The sequence below is a fragment of the Scyliorhinus canicula genome, chromosome 14, assembly GCF_902713615.1.
Source record: "Scyliorhinus canicula chromosome 14, sScyCan1.1, whole genome shotgun sequence".
Taxonomy (NCBI): Eukaryota; Metazoa; Chordata; class Chondrichthyes; order Carcharhiniformes; family Scyliorhinidae; genus Scyliorhinus; species Scyliorhinus canicula.
Window position 1 is genome coordinate 56,700,173 of NC_052159.1, and position 26,826 is coordinate 56,726,998.

General features: G+C 45.2%; 1 protein-coding gene across 1 annotated transcript in view; it reads right to left on the reverse strand.

The window, feature by feature from the left end:
• Window positions 1-26,826, reverse strand: part of zmym2 (zinc finger, MYM-type 2) — a 180,209-nt gene that overhangs the window by 28,446 nt on the left and 124,937 nt on the right. The window contains 5 exon segments of the mRNA XM_038817980.1: window positions 2,599-2,773; window positions 3,245-3,339; window positions 6,343-6,477; window positions 12,724-12,895; window positions 13,630-13,748. Of these exon segments, the coding sequence (XP_038673908.1) occupies window positions 2,599-2,773; window positions 3,245-3,339; window positions 6,343-6,477; window positions 12,724-12,895; window positions 13,630-13,748 (696 nt within the window).

Consider the following 26,826-nt stretch of genomic DNA (forward strand, 5'->3'; position numbering starts at 1 on the left):
TTAAAAGAAAGATTCTTGCACAATGAGCGTTTCTCCTTTTCAGCAATGCACAAGTATTATAGCATATTGCATTTTAAAGCCAATTACATAATATCTCACTGAACAAAGAAAAATTGTTTGTGCTTTTGTGAGCATTTTTAATGCAGTGAAAAAATCTGTAATTTCTTGCTGGAGATCAGAAGTCACCAACCGTTACACGTTCCCTTCCACTGCGCAAATTGAAACAAAGCAATAAATAACCCAGATTAGGAATTCCAAGTTCTGACACATCTTCATTTACATACTCTGCAGCCACCGTTTCGAAGTGTTCCAAAGAGGATTTCTGCATCAGGCTTAGGCTTTACTGCTCCCTAACCCCATGCCACCCCCCTCCCGCCAACTGCGTACCAAACGTCGATAAGTCTTGGGCACTACTGCTCCATGCACCAGACAGAATCTGTGGTTTAAACAGCCAGCAGCATGCACTATGCTGCCAGGGATTTTCCAGGCCTTAAGACTGTCGCCTTTTTTCTTTGAGGGCCTGGGTCAATGGGAGTGCTTTGCTGCTGTTAGTTGGTGGTGTTCTTTGAGGAAGATGTTTTTCTTGCAGACGTAAGGAGGTTCAATGTGTGTTAGCACAGTAAGCCACTGGGGTTGTGTTGGGTTCATCTACCCAGACTACCTCATGATTTTCTGGAAGTGGATATCTACTACATTTATGTGATGACTCTTAAGCAAGGTTGAGCAGCAGTATGCTGCTGTTGGATAGACCAAGGCAAATGAAACAGTGTGGATGAGTCTGCTGCCTCACATGATACAGCCAGTTTCCATACGAGATTCACTTTTGTCTTGACCTTCTCTCCAGTGTACTGGAGCTGCTGTCGGTAGGTCAATGCATGGTCAGAGGTATTTTGGTATATGGGTCATGGCTGATCGGTCAGCCACAGAAATGGGCCAAAGTTCCTCTCTGGCCTTGGAGTTGTTCACCGTCAAAAATCTCTCTTCAACCAAGCTCAGCTACCTTCTCCTAATTTCTCTCTTTCTACCTAAAGATTTTCCTATTTATGGAATGCCATTACTGTTGTTTGCATGAAATCTATTATATAGAACATAGATTCACTACAGTGCAGAAGGAGGCCATTCGACCCATCAAGTTTGCACCAAACCTCTGACAGAGCACCTTATCGAGACACACACTGGCACCCTATTTGCGTAACCCCACCTAATCGTTTGGACACTAAGGAGCAATTTAACATGGCCAATCCACCTATCCTGTACATCTTTGGACTGTGGGAGGAAAGCCACACAGACACGGGGAGAAAGTAGAAACTCTACACAGATAGTCATCCGAGGCCAGAATTGAACCTGGGTGCTTGGAGCTATGCAGTAGCAGTGCTAACCACTGTATCACCGTGCCTTCTACAATGCATATTGTTGTACTTCTGTCTCAGTAAGAGAGATGAAATCTAACTCTTGCAATATCCAACAGCTTAAATCAGAACATTTTGTTTTCTTTTAACCAGGCAACAATGTTTTCTTGTATCATTAACTAAATTCCATAGCGAATTCATACACCAAAAATATGATCAAGGCGATGATGCTAAATATGACTTTTAAGAAAGTATGAATTACAAAATGTGACAAGGACATTAACTGGTGTATGTAAAAATGCAATTTACCATTTTACAGCTAGAAAGCAGAGTATACACTTGTTTCTGAACTCCAGGCTCCCTGCTGGACTGGGCTATAAATGGCTCCCAGGACTTCGCCTGAGACCTAACTGTCTCCAGGACAGAACCAGTAACCACTTGCCTCAGTCCAGTTTTACTGTTATAGCAGTGGTGACAGGGAAATGTTCAGCCTGGCACAACATTTCAAAATGAATGAATTTTTAAAAATAATTTTATTTATAACTACCATAACCACTGACAGGGCAGCACGGTGACGCAGTGGGTTAGCCCTGCCGCCTCACGGCGCTGAGGTCCCAGGTTCGATCCCGGCTCTGGGTCACTGTCCGTGTGGAGTTTGCACATTCTCCCCATGTTTGCGTGAGTTTCGGCCCCCCAACCCAAAGATACGCAGGGTAGGTTGATTGGCTATGCTAAATTGCCCCTTAATTGGAAAAATGAATTGAGTACTCTAAATTTATAAAAATAAATAAAAAAATAACCACTGACAGAAGGTGGCTAGCTATAATGTAGCAATTCATGTTTAATTGTAGCTACTGTCTGCACATGGGCCAATCACTGCGATATTTATAAAATGTAACTGTAGGCGCGAGTACTAGGTTTCCAAAACATTTGCTTTATTTTTTGCACTGCACCCCCTGCAATTTGGTTATTTTCCTTTTCTTTGATTTGTTTTCACCGCTTTGTTCTCTGACTACTTTTTCTCATTTCTTTTTTTCCTCTTTTACTTCTCGGGTTGTTTCTTATTTAATGTTCATGGTTTTCAGTATCCCGTTTTCTCTCTTGCTTTTGCTTCCTTAACATCTATTTCCTGATACCTACCAGGCTACCGGTCTGTAGACTGAGATGCAGCTCATTTATCATGCTCACTGAAAATCTGTAACTAAAGATTATAAGTGTGAAATATTTGACCAAAAAAGATGCAACTTACAAGCAGAGTTATATCCATCCATTTCGACGGTATCCTCACTTTTTGCTTTCTTGGTTACAATCCAATGCTTCCATGCATTTATACCATAAATGTAACTTAATGTAAAACCAATCTCAGGAGTGACAAGGCTACCATCTTGAGAATGACTATCAGAAAGTGCCTTCTGCTTTGCACCCTATGAAAGTAGAACTTATCAGTGACATTACAAAAGTAATTTGGTGGCACAGGGCAAGATTCATCACACACAGAATACCGATTTAATAAATGTCTGAGTTAGCTCTAGCCAGTAAGCCCACAATGACAGTTCACAAAGTAAAAATCACCCCATGTAGATCTGCAATTTGTTAATTAATATGAAAGTAACAAGATAGTTTTGGCTTTGTAACAGTGTATGATGTAAGATACAGTAAAATAATGAGGCAAAGGTGACGGAAAGACAAAGAAAATCTTGATACATTGACAGTAATATGTACCGCTCACTGGGGTAAAGGTTTCTTAAACTAGATATTTCAGCTCATATTATATATAAAATTAAAATTGCACTTTTAAATATAATGCTAAAAACAGAAGATTCTGAAGATAAACTTTCATATTAAAGTATAAAACATGAACATTTTTGAATAGTTTCAACAAAATATTCCCATACCTTTCTTAAAGATTGAGGTCTAGGCTGGTCTTCATATTCTTCTCCAAAGACTGGAGGTAACAGATATTCACTTTCAGTATCCAACTCTTCTGCAGCTGTTAAAATACAAATTCTTCAGTGTACATGATGGCTCATCGTACAAAAAGTTTACCATAAACATCAGCAATCTAATGCACAGAAATCATTCGGACACATATCCTTCATGGCTTTTGCTCCACTGCTATTTTATCCAGATGATCATTTCTAATTCCAGTGCATACAAGGTCTTGCTCCAAATTAAAACCTCACTACTCCGTTAATGAGAGGAAGCATTGCAATATAACAATGGGAACATTTTGACATGCCAAAAGTTGTACCATACCCCCAAAAAAGGATTTAAAGGTTTCTGGATCAATCACCAAAACACAATGCGTATGTATACCTGCCTAGCTCGCTTCATGGTAACCTATGATAACTTTAGTTTTTCTAACTGGACCTTGCATTACCTGTTAAACTTGGACATGAAATAACTTGCTGATGAGACCATCAATTCACGTGACACATGGTTAGAAGAGAACAGTGGTTTTAATTGTCTTACAACAGAGCCTGCCTGTGATGAGATGAACTCTAGATGAACTGGCAGGCAGGCTCCGACTGCCAAGCTTTATACAACCAGTGGGGGGGGAGGAGTCATGGGCGGAGCCAAAGGTGGAGCCCAGGACAAACTTCCGTACATTCCCAGTACACCTCCCCGCCCCCCTAGGGGCAGAGCCGCGCAACTGCTCGTGTGCCGAGCTTACAGAGGCATGATACAACATGTGTGATAACAGTGTGAATTATGCTATTATGATTCACCACATTTGCCTCATTAATTTAACAATTGTGTTGAGACAACTATAGAGGGATCGTACCAAGTTATATCCAGTTAGGAATAATTTAATTTAATTTTCCAGGCAAAGATTGGATGGAGGCAAATTGATAAACAAGGCTAGACATTTATATTTTAATAGGTAGAAATCAAATGAGTTGCCATGTAGGTCAATTACTGACCTACAGCACCGTTGACTGTTAATGGAAAACGGTGTTAGGATCCAGGTTAACATTTCTCAAATCTCAAGCTTCTTGGGCTTGAAATTCATGCTCTCCGGGCAAGGCCTTGGATGAGCCACTCACCCTTGCCTCAATTTTCAGAATCCCCCTTCTGATTTCGTGCAACCCCTGCCCAAGATCCGGTGGCTGCTGGATCACCTTCTCCAGAAACTTCAAATACCCACTCTCCATTCAACCAGGCCTTCATTGCTCTGTCCAGTCCTAGGTATTAGGCTCTGGAATGTTAAGGTACTTGCTCTTCTGACCACTGCAGCTCCAGCTGCTGCATGGACTGGCGAGCAGCTGGCCAAACAGATTGATCAACATGTTCTCAAAGGCAAAACCTCTTCCAGAATGAGGAGTGGAAGTCCCACCTGCAGCCAATTAATGCTCATTTAAGTGTGAAATGGTTGCAGGGCAGTCAGAGTTGACAGGGAGTCTTTGGATGGTTAGAAGAGTAGCTATACCATTGGAAATATTCAGCCCTTGGCTTCAGTCAGACAGCAAGTGGGGATTTCACAAGGACAAGTTAATTGGCTACTCTAAAATATTTCCCAATCGTTTGTTACTCGACAATATAGACAGAATCCACCGAAATAGACTGTTTGGTGAAGTCTGTTCCTTCAGTGTTGCTGAATCAGAAATCTGGAACTCCCTCCATAATGGCACTGTGGTTTACCTATGCCACATGGACTGCAGTGTTCAAGAAACTACCTTCTCAAGGGCAATTATGGATCAGCAATAAATATTGGCCTAGCCAGAAAGGTCTACATCCCTTGAATGAATAAAATAAGTCTACGCTGGTGTTTTTCTTAGCAAAATTACTCCTCTGCTCACTCTTTTCAAATAGCCATTTGACTTTTCACAAGTAGCAGAGAAATCCACATTAGGTTCTTTGTGAAGAATTTTTTTTGACATACTCATTAATCAGTTTTGTAATTATTTTTAATTTCTGCCATCCCAATACCATTGCCAGCACTGGAAATTAAAAATGGGTCGCCTGTTCAATGTATTTATCATTTAACCGTCAGAATCTTGATGATGATCATCAGATCTACTACAACGAGCCTCAACTTCTCAAATTGCTCTTCATGACTAAAAAACCCTACAATAATGATTCGGTGCCATACTATGTATTGTATGTGCTTCTAAATAATTGAGTACTCAAGACAGTATAGGTTACAGCATGGTAGTACAGTGGTTAGCACTGTCACTTCAGAGCGCCAGGGACCCGGGTTTGATTCTCGGCTTGGGTCACTGTCTGCACGTTCTCCCAGTGTTTGCGTGGATTTCCTTTTGAGCACTCTGCTTTCCTCTCACAAGTCCCAAAAGACGTGCTTGTTAGGTGAATTGGACATTCTGAATTCCCCCTCAGTGTACCCAAACAGGCGATGGAGTGTGGCAACTTGGGGATTTTCACAGTACCTTCATTGCAGTATTAATGTAAGCCTACTTGTGACACTAATAAAGATTATTACTGATGTTGCAGCCTACTGGTGCAAGTTCAACAGTACTTTTGCCACCTAAGACACTAATCCCAAACTTAAAGACACTGGGTTGTACTTTTACGTTCCCTCTCTACTTATCCTACTACCTGTAATGATCAGTGCCGAATGCAAACCCTGTATCTCATCTACTCTACATAAGTCAAACTTTACCATTCAAGGTATATTTTCTTCCATTAATCTTTTTCCAAAATGTATTCTTTACATTTTTCTGCATTGATCTGACAGCAGAATTTATGTCTTCTAGCTTAGGTTATTGTTCTTACTTTTCTAACCTAATCAATACAGTTGAATACATATGAGCAGATAGCAACTTGCAGCATTCATAATTACACCTCAAACTATTTGCTTGCAACACTGAAATGAGACGGAGGAGAAAATATTCTTACATAGCTAAACAAAGGCATGCTTGGAAATAAAATGAAAAATCGCTTATTGTCGCAAGTAGGTTTCAATGAAGTTACTGTGAAAAGCCCCTATTATAAAAATATTTATAATTAGTGTAATTTTACTTAAGGAACCTACTTCTTGGAAAATCAATCTCCAAGTCCAGTGCAGGTTCGTACTGATTACCAGGCACATTGGATTGCTCTTCCAGGTCATCTTTAATAGTCCCAAAAACATCCAAGAAACGTTCACCATTCTCATCGTTGTCAATACCTAAGAACAGATTTTCACAATAGTTCAGCATAGATACTGCAGATTATTAAGACTAAATTATACACTTGGATACTTTTGAACCGTTTTTAAGTGACATAGTAGGCACACCAGATTTCTTGAAATTTAATTTATTTTTATGCAGAAAAAATGTTGTTGCGAAATGTAAGTTGATGTTTTCCACAATGAAAGCCAGTCAAATGGTCAAAATAAGGAAAGTTAGTCCAACAAGAAAAATAATTGGGTCACAGAATACTAGTTTTCTCAACTTTCTGGTTTCTGATAATCAAGGGTGGCACGGTGGTTAGCACTGCTGCCTCACAGCACCAGGCACCCGGGTTCAATTCCAGCCTTGGGTCACTGTGTGGTGTTTGTATGTTCTGCCTGTGTGCGTGGATTGCCTCCGGGTGCGCCGCTTTCCTCCCACAGTCCAAAGATGTGTGGGTTAGGTGGATTGGACATGATAAATTGCCCCTTAGTATCCAGGGAAGGGTGGACATGGGTACAGTGCTCATTCGAAGAGTCGGAGCAGACTCAATGGGACAAATGGCCTCCTTCTGCGCTGTAGGGATTCTATGAACGCTTAATGCTAGTAAACAGGGACTAGGCATTAAGAGTGCATCCAACAAGAGGCATGCAAGGTTCAGCCCCCTCCTTCGAATGAGCATTGCTAGGCAGTTTGCTGACTTGGAAAATTGGCTTGCTGTGACACAAGTACTGACTCTCAAGAAAGTCTCCAAAGGGGATTGAGAAAAGGGATGACCAGGAGGGAGGGTGGTGGCAATTATGGAGGGTGTGTCATGGCTGAGATCAAGAGGGCAGCAGTGGTCTGCTACTTCTGGGTCCACATTCAGGCAAGGACATTTTAAATACATGCCTTGTTCGTTGTGGTCTGCAGCGGTGCCTTTAACAGCAGACTGTTGACCACATATGAACCTGGCTTTCCCTGAACTCAGTTGTTTGATGCTGGATGCTTTAAGGGCAATCCAATACAAAAACAGATTTGACAAATTCCTGGCAAATTGATCACATAGTGCTCAATCTTGTGACATATGCCCGCTATTTCCAAATGTTATTGCATTTACTCTCGTTGAGCGTCTCAGTTCCACCAATTTGGAAATCAAAAAACAAAACACCAGAATTAGCACTACCATACTTCTACTGTTTTGACAGCACTGAGACACACCAAATAGATACCACAGATTCAACAAAAACCGGGCAGCACGTTGGAGCTGCAGTTAGTACTGCTGCCTCACGACGCCGAGGACCCGGGTTCGATCCCAGCCCTATGCCACTGTCTGTGTGGAGTTTACACATGTCTCTGTGGGTCTCACTCCCACAACACAAAAAGATATGCAGGGTAGGTGAATTGGCCATGCTAAATTGCCCCATTATTTGGAAAAAAAGAATTGGGTACTCTAAATTTATTTAAAACTTCAACAAAAACATCACTGACATAACGAACATACAACTACAGTTTTTCTCCAACTGTGATTTTTTAATAAGATTATGAAATAATAAAAACAAAACTAAACCTATTTCAGTCACTGACTCCCACACAGCACTGCTAAAGGCAGCTTCAGTGAGGGAAAGCACAATTCTTGGAGAAGTACAAAAGCTGCCCGACTCCCTAAACAAAACACATTATACAACAGCGCACACTACAGGCCACCATGAACTCTCTGTATAGATATGGTTGCTCATTCACTCTCTCCCTCTCAGTACATATTTGGGATTCCAGGCAGGTTTTGCTGGCCTCAATGTCGTCATTTCACAACTAGCATTAAAGCATTGGAAAATGGGAAAAGTCTTTGGAAATCAGAAGCACAAAGGGGCTTACGAGTCCTCGTTCAGGGTTCCTTAACATGCAGGTTCAGTTGGCCATTAGGAAGGAAAATGCAATGTTAGCCTTCATGTCACGAGGTGTAGAATACAAGAGTCGGGATGGACTGCTGAGGCTGTATAACATATTTATGTTTATTTTAAATTTCATTGCAGTCAAATGGGATAGCTAAGATACCCGTGATTAACTTGACATCGGCAAAATGGGCAGCAACAACATTTGGATCGAGGAGACTCCAGGCCATTATAGCTCAATTTGGACAGTTGAACATAGGCATATGATGTAAATCACAAGCTTAATAAGATTTTATATCAATTCTAATGTATTATAAATACTTCAGTTTCCACACGTAAACTGACAACAACCAGCTCTATCATACCATCACCTCACCAAAGTCTCGCTTGTTCGACATTCAGTACTAGATGGGCAGAAATTTCCTTTAAATATTGGGAAGACTGAAGCCATTGGCCAGGATTTTCCGGCCCTGCTGTGGTGAGACTCTCTATGGTGAATGGGGTGGACCGGTCAAAAGTCTATTGACTTTCAGCAGGGCCAGGCAATCCCTGTAACAGTTGGGGCAAGACCATCATTGTCTTCAGTCTGTTCACTTGCTCCTGACTTCATCCCACTCTGAGGTGAACCAGACTCTCCGACTCCAAGATGAGCTTCTAATCACACATCTGCACCATCACTAAGATTGCCTCTTTCCACCTCTGTGACACCCATGCCTCAGTTTCCTGCTGCTGCTGCTGCTACTCACATCCACATTTTTGTTACCTCTAGATTTGACTAAAGTGTCCCTGGCTAGCCTCCCATATCCCTTATCTGTTAAATTTGAGGTCGCCCAAAACTCTGTTCCGTATAAACGTTTTGACCAGGATAGATTTAACCTGGTGGTTGACAAAGAATAATCACAGCGAAAATCTGCTCACTCAAGTTTGGGGACAAGAGACCTCAGCTGACAGAGAATCCCCGAAGGATCTCCTGCGCCGACGGCACCACCAAAGCCACTGCCGCATCGACGGCACCGCCAAAGCCTCTCCTGTGCTGATGGTGGCCCCATGAAGGTTCATTCATGCTGACTGCGTCCCCCAATGCCTCTCCCTCGCTTACAGGCCCCGAAGCTTCTCCCTCGCTGACAGTGGCCCCGAAGCCTCTCCCTCACTGAGGCCCCGAAGCACCTCCCTCGCTGACAGTGGCCCCGAAGCCTCTCCCTCGCTGACAGTGGCCCCGAAGCCTCTCCCTCGCTGACAGTGGCCCCGAAGCCTCTCCCTCGCTGACAGTGGCCCCGAAGCCTCTCCCTCGCTGACAGGCCCCGAAGCCTCTCCCTCGCTGACAGTGGCCCCGAAGCCCCTCCCTTGCTGACAGTGGCCCCGAAGCCCCTCCCTCAATGACAGTAGCCACGAAGCTCCTCTCTCAATGACTGGTTCCGAAGCCTCTCCCTCGCTGAGAGTGGCCCCGAAGCCCCTCCCCTCAATGACAGTAGCCCCGATGCCTCTCCCTCAATGACAGTGGCTCCAAAGCCTCTCCCTCACTTAGTGGCCCCGAAGCCTCTCTCTCACTGACAGTGGCCCTGAAGCCTCGCTGACAAAGGCTCTGAAGCCTCTCCCTCGCTGACAGAGGCCCCAAAGCCTCTCCCTCGCTGAGTTACCCTGAAGCCTCTCCCTCGGTGGCCACAAAGTCTCTCCCTCGCTGACAGTGGCCCCGAAGCCTCTCCCTCACTGAGGCCCCGAAGCACCTCCCTCGCTGACAGTGGCCCCGAAGCACCTCCCTCGCTGACAGGCCCCGAAGCCTCTCCCTCGCTGACAGTGGCCCCGAAGCCTCTCCCTCGCTGACAATGGCCCAAAAGCCCCCTCTCACTGATAGAGGCCCCAAAGCTTCTCCCTCGCTGACAAAGCCAGAGCCTCTCCCTCGCTAACAGTGGCCCCGAAGCCCCTCCCCTCGCTAACAGTGGCCCCGAAGCCCCTCCCCTCAATGACAGTAGCCCCGATGCCTCTCCCTCAATGACAGTGGCTCCAAAGCCTCTCCCTCACTTAGTGGCCCCGAAGCCTCTCTCTCACTGACAGTGACCCTGAAGCCTCGCTGACAAAGGCTCTGAAGCCTCTCCCTCGCTGACAGAGGTCCCAAAGCCTTTCCCTCGCTGTAGCCACGAAGCCTCTCCCTCGCTGAGTTACCCTGAAGCCTCTCCCTCGCTGACAGTTGCCCTGAAGCCCCTCCCTTGCTGACAGTTGCCCCAAAGCCTCTCCCTCGCTGACAATGGCCTTGAAGCCACTCCTTCACTGACAGCGGCCCAAAAGCCCCCTCTCACTGATAGAGGCCCCAAAGCCACTCCCTCGCTGACAAAGCCAGAGCCTCTCCCTCGCTAACAGTGGCCCCGAAGCCCCTCCCCTCAAAATCCCTTGTTCACAGTTGCCCCAAAGCCTCTCCCTCGCTGACAGAGGCCCCGAAGCCTCTCCCTCGCTGACAGAGGCCCCGAAGCCTCTCCCTCGCTGACAGAGGCCCCGAAGCCTCTCCCTCGCTGACAGAGGCCCCGAAGCCTCTCCCTCGCTCACAGTGGCCCCGAAGCCTCTCCCTCGCTGACAGAGGCTCTAAAGTCCACCTGAGCTCCTCATGCTTCAGGCCACGTGCAATCTCACATTTGACCCTGCACTTTATGATGTTCATGTGTGCATTTGATATCTCCCACCTCACCCAGCAGTCTGCATTCTGGCACCACATCTGACAACCACAAGAATGTGGTTGACTCTTCAAGCCCTCATGGAGGGACAGTACATGCTGGCCCAGCCAGCGACACTCACATCTCATGAACGAATAAAAAAGTCAGTCAACACATTGTACAGCACACAGACATCCACTCAGTTACAGGAAATAGCCTGCAACCAAATGTTCCTTTTCTATTGTTGGGTTTGGAAATCGGGGTTGCTTTTTAAAAATAAGTGCAATATATTTGAGAAGTTGGAAAAAAATTTGCAGATTAGAATTCCATGATCCAAAAGAATTCGGTCAACTGGTGGAAATCTCCCATCCCAGCTGACCCAAAATTAAGTTGCATTTCTTCATCATTGGTGAGTCAAAACCCTGATACTTCCTATCTAACAGCACTGCGAATGTACCTATTTCACGACTACCTTTTCAAGTGTCTTGGGAATGGACACGTCCGCTATGCTAGTGACATCAACATCCCCATGAATAAATAAGCCTTAGTCCTCATTTTCCATTTTCACTTTGCAGCTTCAATTTCTGCTGCACTATGATCGTAATTTTAAAATATTTTCAATTTCCTCTTTTCAATTTTATAATTTTTAAAAAGCAAATGGAACAGTGAAAGATCAGGGATGGGTTTTTCCACTTGCCGACACCAATTTTGTAATCGGCGATCAAGCAGAGAATCTCTTTTTACGATTGAATCGGGGATGTCTTCGGATGCTCTGCCCCTCCAAAATGGCATTATTGGGGAGTTTGCCGCATACCGTTACCTGAAGGCCCTCCCTGATGTTCCGCCCCAAATGGGGCGAGTTCACGACGGTGTGGTTCACTTGTGCTCTCAAGTTTTTGTGAATGGACCCGGTAATTCTCCGGCCGTTTATTTCGTGAACGCCGCGGGTTTTAGCGAGTGCTAGCCCCTCACCGGTCAGAGGGTCGGTGTTGGGGCCTCGCCGATTTTTTCATCGTCGAACTAGACACTTCCTCCGGACATAGCCTCAAAATCGGAGAATCCTGCCCGAGATTTTAAAAACATGAAAGATTTGGGTTTTCAAAGAGCACATTTTTCCTGGGTGAGCACAGGAAGAGAAATGTGGCAGTACAGTCAAGCCTGGAAATAACAAAATGAGTTCTTTTAATCTGATTTCACAATTAATGATCATAGAATTTACAGCGCAGAAGGAGGCCATTCAGCCCATTGAGTCTGCACCAGCCCTTGGAAAGAGCACCCCACTTAAGTCCCACACCTCCACCTATTCCCCTTTTACCCCTGTAACCCATTAACCCCACCTAACCTTTTTGGACACTAAGGGCAATTTAGAATAGCCAATCCACCTAACCTGCACATCTTTGGACTGTGGGAGGAAATCCACGCACTCACGGGGAGAATGTGCAGACTCCACACAGACAGTGACCCAAGCCGGGAATTGAACCTGGAGCCCTGGAGTTGTGAAGTAATTGTGCTAACCACTATGCTACCGTGCTGCTGTGAATGGATAGTAAATCCATTCTTCCATTTAGACTTCACTGGTATTCCTGGGCATTCTCGTTGTGTTATATAAAACTACAAACCCAGTAATGCATTCAATTTAAATTACTGTTTCAATTTTATTGCTATTATCCAGAAGCACCTATGGAAACACCAGTTATACACTGTATAATTTCCCATTTCCTTCCCATTTCAAACAAGTATTAAATCTTACCACAGAATTCCATAGATACAGGATTTCTTTCTGCTTCAGCAATCATCTCCGCCATAGCAAGAATGTCAGCTTCAATTGGATTTGTAGGGACCTTTCTTTTTAGATCTTCTATTGTTTCAACTATCTTCTCGGCATTCCCTAGGGTAGTAGGCAGAAACACTGGAACAGGTACCTGCTCCAGACATATATCATTAATTGTCGCATATTTTGGGACAAATAAGCTATCAATGTGAAAAGGGAAAACAGTGGCTAAAATTTAGAAAGTTTAGGGGAAAGAGAAAAGTGGAACAATGGTTCCATTTATCCATTTCATTTGCTCAAAGTGTGGACGTGGTGTACTCGATTGGGAAGAGTCCTGCAGCGAGCATATTTAGTGGGTGTTTCCTGGCACTCGGAGCGGCAAGAAACACAATGCTATTGAACCCGCATTCGGATAGATATGGGGCCTCAGTGGGGAACACACCGACGAGGCTGCCCTCACTCCCATTTTCTGCACTGAGGAGCTCCCCTCTCCGGACGCTTGACTGTAAAAGGAGATCGGGATGCCATTTTTAAATTGTGTCCCGATCTCACGACCACCCCGATGCGACCCCGTATTCCCCAAATCCCCAACTCACCTATAAGGAGCTCTTAAGGCCCACCCACCGACCCACGCAGGGTATCCCCACGCCCGATTTGCAGCGCGGGAAACTGCCAGATTGGCACTACCAGTCTGGCACACTGCCAATGCTCCTGGCAGCACTGCCAGGGTGAAAAGGGATCTCCTAGTCTCTATTGGCTGCAATGCCTTTCGGGTGTAATGCGGCCGGTAGATAGTGCCCTGTGCTTACAATTCTTTTTAAAAAAAAACTATCCATAGGATTTATTTTCCAACATATTAAATACATGCTTGAAAGCTAAACTTACCGGAATAGGCATAGAGACAGGTACTGGATAGTTGTTACAATACATGTGCATAGGTATTGGTATATAAACTGGCACAGGAATAGGCACAGGAACCAACAGAGGCTTCCAATCATCCTCCTCTGAAATAAGCAAATACAAAATATATACAAAGCTTCATGTTAGACATATAGTTAAAAAATAAACTTCAGAAAGTGACATGTGTATAAGAAAATGAATGATAGACAGGGACTGGGAAGAGAGGCGTTGTTTTCAACTAATTTTCAAAGTTAAAAAAAAAGTTTCACCTTGAATTTCTTTTATTCTTACAATTATTTTGAACGGACTTTGTATTTTGCCATCAAGACCTTGGCCTCTGCCTAGTTTGGAGTTGAAGATTTATCTCAACCTGGACCATACAAACTGAATCTGGGCTGCACAATCACAATGGGTAATATGCCTAATCTTCCAGAATACATATCCAGGCAGAGGTACCAATTGAATATTTTTCTTCAGCATCTTCAACTTCCTGCTTAATATCTCTTCTTCAAATCTTGTTCATTGCAATTGTCAAACTTTGAAAGATTAAATGATGCAAGATTCTTTATTTTTAAAGCAGATACCTTAATTAATGTAGTAGACATACAAAATGTGTAGCTTTGATTTTGAATTCTACGAACTTCAGAATATGTATTACGATGAGTGACATAGATACACAAAGCATGAAAGGCAGACATCATAACTGGATCTTGTTAAAGAAAGGCACATGTTGAAATTTGAAAACTGGCAGATATTCAGAGAAGCAGACGGGAAGGGAGGATAGAAACAGGAGGTGAGGAAGGAAACTGGGTGAGTGTCGGGTGTTTCTCTAAGTCGCTACCTGCCCTTAGGAATGAGTGGATGTTGGAAGGAGTGAATACAGTTGTAATGTTGAACTGATGGTTCAATGTGTAAAGGGTTTGGGTGGCGAGTGAGGGGGTAGTTAGAAGGAAGTGGTAGTAGGAAGGCAAAGGGTTAAGGGTCATATTAGGAGTTGATGACCCACAGGTCACTGTCCATGTGGAGTTTGCACATTCTCCCTGTGTCTGTGTGGGTCTTACCACCACAACCCAACAATGTACAGGATAGGTGCTAAAGTGCCACATAATTGGAAAAAAAGAATTGGGTACTCTAAATTAATTTTTTTTAAAGGAGTTGAGGACAAAGAACTGGGGAAGGGAGATCACAAATTAGATGCAAAGTAAGTAGGCATGAAGGCAGCAGATTGTACAGAGTGGAGCTCAAGATGGAGTGAGCTTGGGAATTTAAGTAATTTTAAGGATTAACCTCTTTCCAAAGTCTAGTCTAGTTTATATTTAGCGTTTAACTGTAATTTACTATTATAGTTGTTTCTTTACGAATCAGGGATAAACAAACTCCCTCTTCGGGAATTTCAGGTAGTATAAATATGGTTAGTCTTGCAAATCAAATTGCACAAAGTGAGCAATCATGAAAATAGCAGCGGCTCACTGAACGCGGCCCAACACAGTATGAACTTGGAAATCTGGTGACTGAGAGAATTCAGTACAGCGTGTGAGGTGGTGCTGTTCTGACTTTTACAAAAAAAGCATTATCTGAGAGGGGCCTGAGGCCAGAAGTGGAATGCGAGACCTGAAGCTTGGGAGCTTTAATTACATGAGCAGGTTGGCGAATTTTAAATTTCTTTTCTCTCTCCGAAGCAGGTTGGTAGTTTAAACTGGTACAGGGATGATATAAATATTGTATTACATTTCTAGCTCAACTAGATAAATAAATTGCTACAACTACAGATAATTGACTGATATTTCTAAACTTAATTACATGAATAAAATGCAATCAAGATGGCGGGGCAGGTGGTACGTTGCAGCTGTAGTGTGTGGGAGCTGGTGATCCTCAGCAAACCCATATGCAGTAAGTATTTGCAGCTCGAGGAATTTCAGCTCAAGAGTTGATGTACTGAAGTCTGAGCTTCAGAACCTACAATGCAACAGGGAGGGACACTTTTTGTTCCAGAAGGCAATTACACCTCTTAGGTTAGATGTTTTGAATTTGGTCCATGGCCAGGGTTGGTAGGGTGTAACTGAGGCAGGTACGGGGATCCAAAAGACAACACCAGAGGAATCTCAGTCATTGCAATTACCAAACAAGTTGGAGGTTCTTGCAGCTTGTATGGATTAGGACTACAGGGATAATGAGCAAGCTCGCCACGGAAGGATGCCATTGCAGTGGGAGGGGGTGGCGGCACAGGAGTTAAAAGAAAATAGGGGGACAGTATATTTAGGGGGATAGATAATGTTTTCCGCAGACGAGACCAAGACTCCTGAAGACTGTGTTGCTTACTTGGTGGCAGAGTTAAGAACATATCCTTTGGAGTGCAAAAGAACTTAGCAGCAGAGGAAGGGGGGGGGGGGGGGGGGGGGAGAAGAGAGGATAGGATCCAGTTGTGGTGGTCCACATGGGTACTAATCAAATAGGCCTGAACTGAAAAAGGGGTTCTGCTAGGGGGGGGGGGGGGGGGGGGTGCGGCCAAGGGCTGAATTAAAAATAAAAACCGCAAGGGAATTATCTCTGGATTACTCCCTCGGCCATGAACAAATTGGCATAGGGTAAAAACGATGAGAGACTGATTCAAAGACTAGCGTGGCAGAAATGTTTTTTGTTTCAAGGGGAACTGCAAGGGGAAGGAGGGAGCTTTTTTCATTTTTTCACGGGATGTGGACAGGCTGTGAGGTCAGCATTTATCACCCAACACAATTGCCCCCGAGAAGGTGTTGGTTAACACCTGCAATCCATATGGTGTACCTGGGTACACTCACAGTGCTTTAGGGTGGAAATTCCAGGATTTGACTCAGCGACAATGAATGAAACAGTGATATAGTTTGAAGTCAGAATGGTGTGTGGTTTGGATTGGACCTTGCAGATTCTGGTGTTGCATTGCATTGCTGCCCTTGCCCTAGGTGGTAAAGGTCACAGGTTTGGAAGGTGCTGTCAAAATAGCTTCGGTGAGTTGATGCTGTGCATCTTGTAGATGATACACATTGCTGCCACTGCGTGTCGGTGGTTGAGGGACTAAATGTTGAAGGTGTAGGTTACTTGACGCAATGGTGTTGAGCTTCTCGAGTGTGGTTCTCTTTTGTTGGAGATGATCATTCCCTAGCACTTTCGTGGTTCGAATGCAACTTGCCACCTATCAGCCCATGCCTGATTGTTGTCTACATCGTGCTGCTCTTACGATCCCAGACCAGACACAACAGTGGCTACGATATTGGACCAAGACCCCAATATTTTACTTTATTTATAAGATTGTGCAGAAAATACGATTCGCTCCAGAAGTGATTGCATTAAAAAAAAATAGGGCTTCGGTATTTGTAAAACACAAACTTAATTATGAATATAATATTAAAATTAACTTCAACCTCACACCTGAAAAAGAACAGCTTCAAGAAATATACAGCTCTCAATTCAGCTTTAAATCAGCAGAGCATATAATATATTCCTTTACAGAACCATTACTGGCTCTTGTTAGAACCCCTTCAGAATGTCTGAATGCCTTCAAATAGTTGCTCCACCTGGGTGATTTCAGTCTCGTCCACATCTTCAGACAAGACTGCTCCACTTTAAAAATATTATTGCTCTTTTTTAAAAAACTATTCAACTGGGAAAGCAAACTGCCTTTACTTGTCATCCAAAAAAACCAAGGGTTGCCAGGCCAGATTTAATTTCCAAAAGCCTTTCTCCAAAAGGAAAGTGCCTTTCTTAGCTCCACTCCAGCACTGACATCATCTCCCCAAGCTAAAAAAACAAATCAACTTTCCAAGGACTCAAGCACATTAATTCCCCAGGGACTTGTCCAGGCAAACAAGTATGCATTAGACCAGACTGGAAAACACATTATTTGTCAATTTCACCTGCTGGCTATTAAAACCACCCAGACCCTGCAGAACAGGACTACTTTTTAAAAAAAACATGACTACTGTAGTCAAACACATTCTAAGCTCAGGCTTTTAAGCCTTAAATTACCCAATAAATTTATACTCAAATTTTCCTGAAATATTTGAATCGTCAACTCCCTCTTCAAAGGAATGAATAGCAATGTAAACTGATGGCTTAATTTTTCTAAAACCCCTTAAACGTTAAACATTTCTTAAGATTACATGCAACTTATACTCTATACGCTAGATAATTTTACATTGTTCAACTGGCAAACATCACCATGCATACAGTCCATTTTAGTCCACTCACATGTTACAGTCATGATAAAGCATCAGTAACCACATTTTCCCTGCCTGCCACATGTAGAATTCATAATAGCCTCCATCTGAATAGGCTTGCGATTGAGTTTTAAATTTGTCCAAGAATTTTAATAGATTATGGTCTGTATTTACAATTGTGTCAGATAAATACTGTAGTTACCAAAATAAATGTTGAAATGTTGCAAGGCCAATACCAAACGCAATGTCTCTTTCTCGATGGTTGAATATATTTTGTTGAATGTTCAGTTTGCTAGAAAAATACCCAATTGGTCTTTCAATTCCTTAGTCATCCTCCTGCAGCAGTACAGCACCAACATCCATACCACTTGCATCAATTGCCACAGTAAATGGTTTAGCACAAATAGGTGTCATCAACTGGTGCAGTGGTTAACAGTCTTCAAATTATCAAACGCCTCCCGATGTCCACTGAATTTTTGTGTTTGTTTCAGATATTCAGTCAGTGGAGCAATCACATTGTTGAAATTTGACATGAATTTCTGGTAGAAACCACTCATGCCCAGAAATCTCAGAACTTTTCTCCCAGTTGATGGTATTGGAAATTCTCGAATGGTTTTTGTCTTCACATTCCGTGGAGCCATCTGACCATGTCCAATGGCACCGCCTAAGAAGGTGACTTGAGCATTGGCAAATTCACTCTTCGCCAAATTTACCACCAATCCAAGTTCCTTTAGCCAACTGAATAATTATTTCAGGTATTCTAAATGCTCCTTCCATGTTTCACTGGACACCACCAAATCGTCAAAGTACACTGCATAATTGTTTAGTACAGAAATTACCTCGTGGGTTAATTTTTGGAATGTTGCCAGCGCATTCATTTGGAATGCCACGACTGTAAATTGATACAGACCATTTGGCGTCACAAAAGACGAAACTTCCTTTGTCCTGTCTGATAAAGGTACTTGCCAATATCCTTTAAGATAAATTTGGTACTAAAATGTGCTTGTCCCATCTATGCAACAGTCTTCCAAACGAGGAATAAGGTACAAATCTGACTTTGTAACTGCGATGACCTTTCTATAGTCCACACAGAATCATTGTCTTCCATCCAGTTTTGGTACCATGACAATCAGTGAGCTCCAATTGCTGAAACTCAATTTGACGATAGTGCCCTCAAGCATGCTGTCAATTTCCTTTTGCACCTGTGCTAACTTTAATGGATTGGGTTTGTATGGATGTTGTTTAATGGGAACCTCTAAAATGGACACCAGTATACAAAATGGAGAACTGCAAAGAATACTGGGAAAAACAGCCATAGTAAGGACACACAGTTTGCAGTAACATTTTTGCACGTACAAAACCGGTTTCAAGGCAGTTGCAGAAACCCAGCCAAAGGTGCAAATAGGAAAGCGATCTGCATACTAAGGAGATGATACCGGCCCAGTCCCAGAAACAATAGAAACATTTTAAGTATCAATCGATACTTTTCTATAGCTACCCAGTCAGGATGGCGCCAGAGAAACCAGAACAATGACCACTAGGGACCGCCCCAGCCATCGAGAAACGACCCCAGGATAGGGGAGTTCAAAACGTATCGATCGGGAAAGACCCAATCGATGAGGGAACCACCCCAAGGGGGCCTGAACCTCCTGGGACCTATAAAAAGAAGGTCAAGCACATGATTCGGTCTGTTGCTTCCTGACTCCGGCCTAGGCTGTTGCATCCTGACTCCAGACTCCGACCCAGCCTCCAGATCCTGTCTCTCATCACCGGCCGTTGAGCGTCAGCCATCTATCAGTAAGTGCCAAAACAACGATCGCTACGTGACCCAGGCATTGCTTATACTCTTGCCGACTTTAATAACCAGAAATTGCAGACCAAGAACGGGACGAAGGCCTTGCCCCCCTGACCTTGCCTGTTCCTTTCTAGATAAGTATTTAGTCGTTTAATAGTAGGAATAAATATTAGTCTTTTAGCGTGTGCATGAGTATTTATTATATTTATTATAATAAACACTAATTGTTTGGACTTACTGATCGGTGTTTAGATTTATTGCTTTGAACTTGACAACTTGTGACGGTGTCTCTTACGGCACCTGGCGACTCCTGAGCATAGAACGAGCAACATCCTATATCTAAATTATGCATAATTACTTTAGTTTTTCCTAATTTATTCCCACTTACAGCTCTATGTGACTGCAATAACTCTAATTTTGATTTTCCTCTGGAAGGTAATTCAATCATTTATCCCAATTTTTTAATACTTGCTCATTATTAAATTTAATTTGAAGAATGTCAAACTCAGAATCGCCCATCGCTTCTCCCCAAGTTACAACGACTAACTCTCATCATCCTCCCATCCCTTCTCAATTAATATACCTTTTGAGCATATTAACATAGGACACTGAATTTCCCTTCTCTCTGGCGTTCTTATCATATAATTCACCTCTCTCAATTTCCTTTCAATTTGTTAAGGCCCACTAAATCTTGCTTTTAATGGTTCACCTATCATTGGTGGTAATATGAGTACTTTATCCCCACTAACAAAACTACAAACTTTTGATTTCTTATCCTCTTCCTTCACCACCTGTTGTGACAATTTTAGATGTTTCTTAGCCAACTCACCAGCCTTAGTTAACCGCTCCCTAAAGTTTGAGACATAGTCCAACAATGTAGTCTCCAACTGCTGACTCACCACTTTCTCTCTGATCAATTTAAGTGCTCCTCTCACCTCATGACCAAAAATCAATACAAATGGACTAAATTTAGTTGATTCATTAGTTGCATCCCTAATTGCAAATAGTGCAAATGAAACTCCTTTATCCAAATCCTCTGGCTAATCCTGACTATAGGCCGTCAACATGGTCTTTCGAGTTTGGTGCCATCTTTCCTTTTTTTTTTGTAAAATTTTTTATTGAGGCATTCAAAACCTCTGAATGACGTCTGCAAACCCCTGCCAGAATCCCCAAGCTTCGGACATGCACAAAACATATGGACATGATTTGCAGACCCACCCAAACACTTATCCTCCACCCCTTCAAAAAACCTGCTCATCTGGGCCACAGTCATACGTGCCCTGTGGACCACCATAAATTGTATCAGGCTAAGCCTGGCGCACGACAAGGACGCGTTAACTCTCCTCAGGGCATCCTCCCACAACCCAGCCTCCAACTCCCTACTGTGGTACTGAAGGCAGGCTGAGGGGATGCACATGGACCAGGAACAGAAACTGCCTCATGAAACCTTGGCTGAAATCCATACTGGCTGCAAAAACACTCAAGTCAAAGCATAAACCTATTATTGCGATATGGACTTTGGTTACCCACTCAAGTCTATGAATATGTAACAAACTTCCAGACACAGGTGATCAACTTTGCAGCATGACAAAGTACAGCCAAAAGAAGCCACCAGACGCCTTAATGAGCTGATGGTTGGTCAGACAAAGGGAGTTTCGGAGGACAATGGGTCTTGATTGAACCACCATTGATAAACAGGAGCATCCTGTATTTCCCATTAACCAGTCGGAGTCTGGCTAGGACAATGGCCAATCGTGGGCGTATACATATAACTCAATCCAAGCTTGCCAGTTTAAGAAAGCAGCATCCAACAGATCTTGGGAGAGAAGCTGGGAATTGCCCAGGCACAACCATCACAAGAAGAAAGGGTCCTGGGTTTCAAACCCAGAGAAGACATCAACATCGAGTGATCGAAGCCTGCCAGCCTCCTTTAACGAAGTGCGGGTAAAAGCCAAAGCTCAGCTGTGAGTCTGTCATATTTTCTTGAGTAATAGAATTGTGAATAAATTTGCATTAAACTGTGAACCTGTTTTGTTCTTTGTTCATCTCGTAAATAAAGATACCTGGGTAAAACTTTGAGTAAGTAAACTGGTTGAATGCAGAGGTTTTAAAGGTACAACACTACCAACTCTTCCTCCTACTTTCGCTTCACCTCCCCGACCGGGGCTCCCTCCCAGCCCATCAGCTCCTTCTATATTTCCGATTGGACACTCCCATTTACAAAACTTAAAAAAAAAGTTCCCAATTCATTTTTTCCAATTAAGGGGCAATTTACCGTGGCCAATCCACCTAGCCTGCACATCTTTGGGTTGTGGGGGCGAAACCCACGCAAACACGGGGAGAATGTCCAAACTCCACACGGACAGTGACCTAGAGCCGGGATCGAACCTGGGACCTCAGCGCTGTGAGGCAGCAGGGCTAACCCACTGCGCCATCGTGCTGCCCTTCATTTTCAAAACTACCTTATCCTGTAGCCCCTGGGGCAGCAGGTGCGGAAAGGTCATTACCTGCCCCGCACAAAGTCCCTTACCTGCAAGTAACGGAACCCATTCCCACCAGGCAGCTCAAACCCCTCCTCTAACTCTTCCAAGCATGCAAAGCCCCCCGTTTATAAACAGATCCCCACACCGCTTGATCCCCGCCTGCTGCCACCCCTAAAACCCCCCGGAGCAAACCGGTGGACTCTCCTAGAGCAAACCGGTGGTGGTGCCATCTTTCTAATGTCCCTTCTGATTCTGGATGTTAAGCTGTTGAGCGAAATTGCTCGATTCCCAAGCTATCCGTAACTTCCTTGAATAACTTTGACATTAAATTTGATCTCTGATCTGATTGGATTTCTTTTGGTAATCCATTTCTAGTAAATAAAAATGTGGTTAATTCGTCTACAATGTTCCTTAATGGAATTGCCTCTGAAAATCTATCAGACACATCCATTATGGGCAACAGATATGGATTCCCACTTTTGATTTTAGGCAGACTAAAATCGGAATCGAATGCTTCATAACAAGATGGGTCAATTGATAGTATAAATAAAAATAAATGGTTTTCATTAGCCATAAGTGACATGGCTGCAAGATTATTTGCCATTTCAGAAGAATAGGAGGAAACGAAGGGAAGGTGGGGTAGCTCTATTAATAAAGGATGATATCTGTATAACGGTGTGAAATTATGTTTTCAGAAAATCAAGATATAAAATTAGTTTGGCTGGAAATAAGAAATCGAAAAGGAAATAAGTCCAGTGTAGAGCAATTTAGAACATAGAACATAGAAAATACAGCACAAAACAGGCCCTTCGGCCCACGATGTTGTGCCGAACTTTTGTCCTAGATTAAGAACAAATCAATCTACACCCCAGCATTCTATCGCAATCCATGTACCTATCCAATAGCCGCTTAACGGTCCCGAATGTTTCCGACTCAACTACTTCCACAGGCAGTGCATTCCATGCCCCCACTACTCTCTGGGTAAAGAACCAGCCTCTGACATATCTTCCACCATTCACCTTCAATTTATGTCCCTTGTAAAGGTTTGTTCCACCCGAGGAAAAAGTCTCTGACTGTCTATCTATTCCCCTGATCATCTTATAAACCTCTATCGTGTCACCCCTCATCCTTCTCCGTTCTAATGAGAAAAGGCCTAGCACCCTCTTTTTTTTTGTAAATAATTTTTATTGGAATTTTTGAAAAATAAATAACAGAACAATAATAGCAATAACAATAATAAACACCCCCCAGCACCCGTACCAACGCATATAACAAACCCCCCCACCCCCCCAACCCACTAAACAGAAGAAATTAACAATTAGCAAATTAACATAAACACTATCCCCCTAAAAACCCCCCCCCCCTTTCCCCCCCGGGTTGCTGCTGACCTAGTTCCTTATCGTTGAGCCAGAAAGTCGAGGAAAGGCTGCCACCTCCTAAAGAACCCTTGTACCGACCCCCTCAGGGTGAATTTGACCCTCTCCAGCCGAATGAATCCCGCCATGTCATTAATCCAGGTCTCCATGCTCGGAGGTCTCGCATCATTCCACTGAAGCAAGATCCTCCGCCGGGTACTAGGGACGCAAAGGCCAAACATCGGCCTCTTTCGCCTCTTGCACTCCCGGCTCAACCCAACCCCAAATATCGCGAGTCCCCAGCCTGGCTTGACCCTGGATCCTACCACCCTCTACACTGTCCTCGCCATCCCCTTCCAGAACGCCTCCAGTGCTGGGCATGCCCAGAACATATGGGCATGGTTTGCTGGACTCCCCGAACACCTGACACACCTGTCTTCGCCCCCAAAGAACCTACTCATCCATGACCCGGACATGTGGGCCCAGTGCAGCACCTTAAACTGGATGAGGCTAAGCCTCGCACATGAAGAGGAGGAGTTCACCCTCTCCAGGGCGCCCACCCATGTCCCCTCCTCAATCTGCTCCCCCAGCTCCATCTCCCACTTAGCCTTCAGCTCCTCTACCGACGCCTCCTCCAACTCCTGCATCACCTGGTAGATGTCAGACACCTTCCCATCCCCGACAGTACCCTATCCCTTACCCCCCGCGGGGGCAGCGAAGGGAACCCCTCCACCTGCCGCCTAGCAAACGTACCTGAAGGTACCTGAACATATTCCCCGGGGGGAGCTAAAACCTCTCCTCCAATTCACCAAGGCTCGCAAACCTCCCATCAATGAACAGGTCTCCCACCTTCCCAATGCCCGCCCTGTGCCACCCCGGGAACCCGCCATCCATGTTCCCTGGGACAAACCGGTGGTTCCCCCGCAGCGGGGCCTCCACCGAGCCCCCCACTTCCCCCCTGTGTCGCCTCCACTGCCCCCAAATTTTGAGGGTAGCCGCCACCACCGGGCTCGTAGTGTACCTCGTTGGAGGGAGCGGCAGCGCCGCCGTTACCAGTGCCTTCAGGCTTGTGCCTCCACAGGACGCCATCTCCATCCGCTTCCATGCTGCCCCCTTCCCATCCATTACCCACTTACGTACCATCGAGACGTTAGCCGCCCAATAATACCCGCAGCGCCAGCCCCCCTCTATCCCTGCCCCGCTCCAAAAAGACCCTCCTTACCCTCGGAGTCCTGAGCGCCCAAACAAATCCCAGAATGCTGCTGTTCACCCTCCTTAAAAAGGCCCTTGGAATGAAAATGTGGAGGCACAAAAACAAGAACCTCGGGAGCACCGTCATTTTAACGGACTGTATTCTACCCGCCAACGACAACAGGTCCCACCATTTAAATTCCTCCTCCATCTGCTCCACCAACCTAGTAAAATTGAGCTTGTGCAGAGTCCCCCAGCTCCTAGCCACCTGAACCTCCAGGTACCTCAAACTCCTCACTGCCCTCTTTAGCGAGAGCCTACCAATCCCCTCCTCCTGATCTCCCGGGTGTACAACAAACAGCTCACTCTTGCCCAGGTTCAATTTATAGCCCGAAAAACTCCCAAACTCAGCAAGAATCTCCATCACCTCCGGCATTCCCCTCACCGGGTCTGCTACATACAGCAGCAAGTCGTCCACATACAGCGACACTCGGTGCTCCTCCCCACCTCGCACCAAAACCCTCCACCTCCTCGACTCCCTGAGAGCCATGGCAAGAGGCTCAATTGCCAACGCAAAAAGCAAGGGGGACAGGGGGCACCCCTGCCTCGTCCCACGATGGAGCCTAAAGTACTCGGACCTCCTCCCATTTGTCGCTACACTCGCCATCGGGGCCTCGGACAGCAACCTCATCCATTTAATAAACCCCACCCCAAACCCCTCCAACACCTCTCACAAGTACCCCCACTCCACCCTGTCAAAGGCCTTCTCCGCATCCAATGACACCACAATCTCCGCCTCTCCTTCTGCCGCCAGCATCATTATCACATTTAGCAGCCTTCGCACGTTAGTGTTCAGCTGCCTCCCCTTCTCAAAACCCGTCTGATCTTCATGTATCACCCCCGGCACACAGTCCTCTATTCTAGTGGCCAAGATCTTCGCCAGCAACTTGGCGTCCACATTCAGCAGTGAAACTGGCCTGTATGATCCGCACTGCAAGGGGTCCTTATCACGCTTCAGGATCAGGGAAATCAGCGCCCGAGACATGCCTCGTTGAAGGTCCTAGCCAACAGGGGGCCCAGCAGGTCCGCATATTTCTTATAAAGTTCAACCGGGAACCCATCTGGTCCCAGCGCCTTCCCCGAATGCATGTGGCCAACTCGATCGGCGCCCCCAGTCCCTCCACCTGCTCCTCCTGCACCCTTGGAAATCGCAGCCTGTCCAAAAAACTCTCCATCTCCCCCTCCCACCGCCGGCGGCTCCGACCGGTACAGTTCACTGTAAAAGTCCCTAAAGACCTCATTGACCTCTGCCCCCTGCCGCACCACATTCCCACCCCTATCCATCACTCCACCAATCTCCCTACCCGCGTCCCGCTTACGAAGCTGATGCGCCAGCATCCTGCTCGCCTTCTCTCCATACTCATAGACCGCTCCCTGCGCCTTCCTCCACTGTGTCTCCGCCTTTCTGGTGGTCAATAAATCAAACTTGGCCTGCAAGCTGTGCCGCTCCCCCAGCAATCCCTCCTCCGGGGCCTCCGCGTACCTCCTATCTACAATCAACAGCTCCCCCACCAGTCTCTCCCTCCTCTCCCTATGGGCTCGGATGGAGATCAGCTCCCCCCTAATCACTGCCTTCAGAGCCTCCCACACCATCCCCACCTGGACCTCCCCAGTATCATTGACCTCGAAGTACCTCTCAATACATCCCCGAACCCTCCTGCACACCTCCTCATCAGCCAACAACCCCACATCCAGACGCCAAAGCGGGCGCTGGTCCCGCACCTCCCCCATCTCCAGATCCACCCAATGCGGAGCATGGTCCGAAATCGCAATAGCCGAATACTCGGCCTTCTCCACCCTCGGGACCAGTCCCCTACTCAAAACAAAGAAATCAATGCGGGAATAAACCCTGTGCACATGGGAGAGAAAAAAAAAAGAGTACTCCCGAGCCCTCGGCCTCCCGAACCTCCAAGGATCCACTCCTCCCATCTGGTCCATAAACCCCCTCAACACCTTGGCCGCCGCCGGCCTCCTGCCTGTCCTTGAACTAGAACGATCCAGTAGGGGATCCAGCACCGTATTGAACTCCCCCCCCCCCCATGATCAAGCCCCCCACCTCCAGGCCAGAAATGCGGGCCAACATACGCCTCATGAAACCAGCATCATCC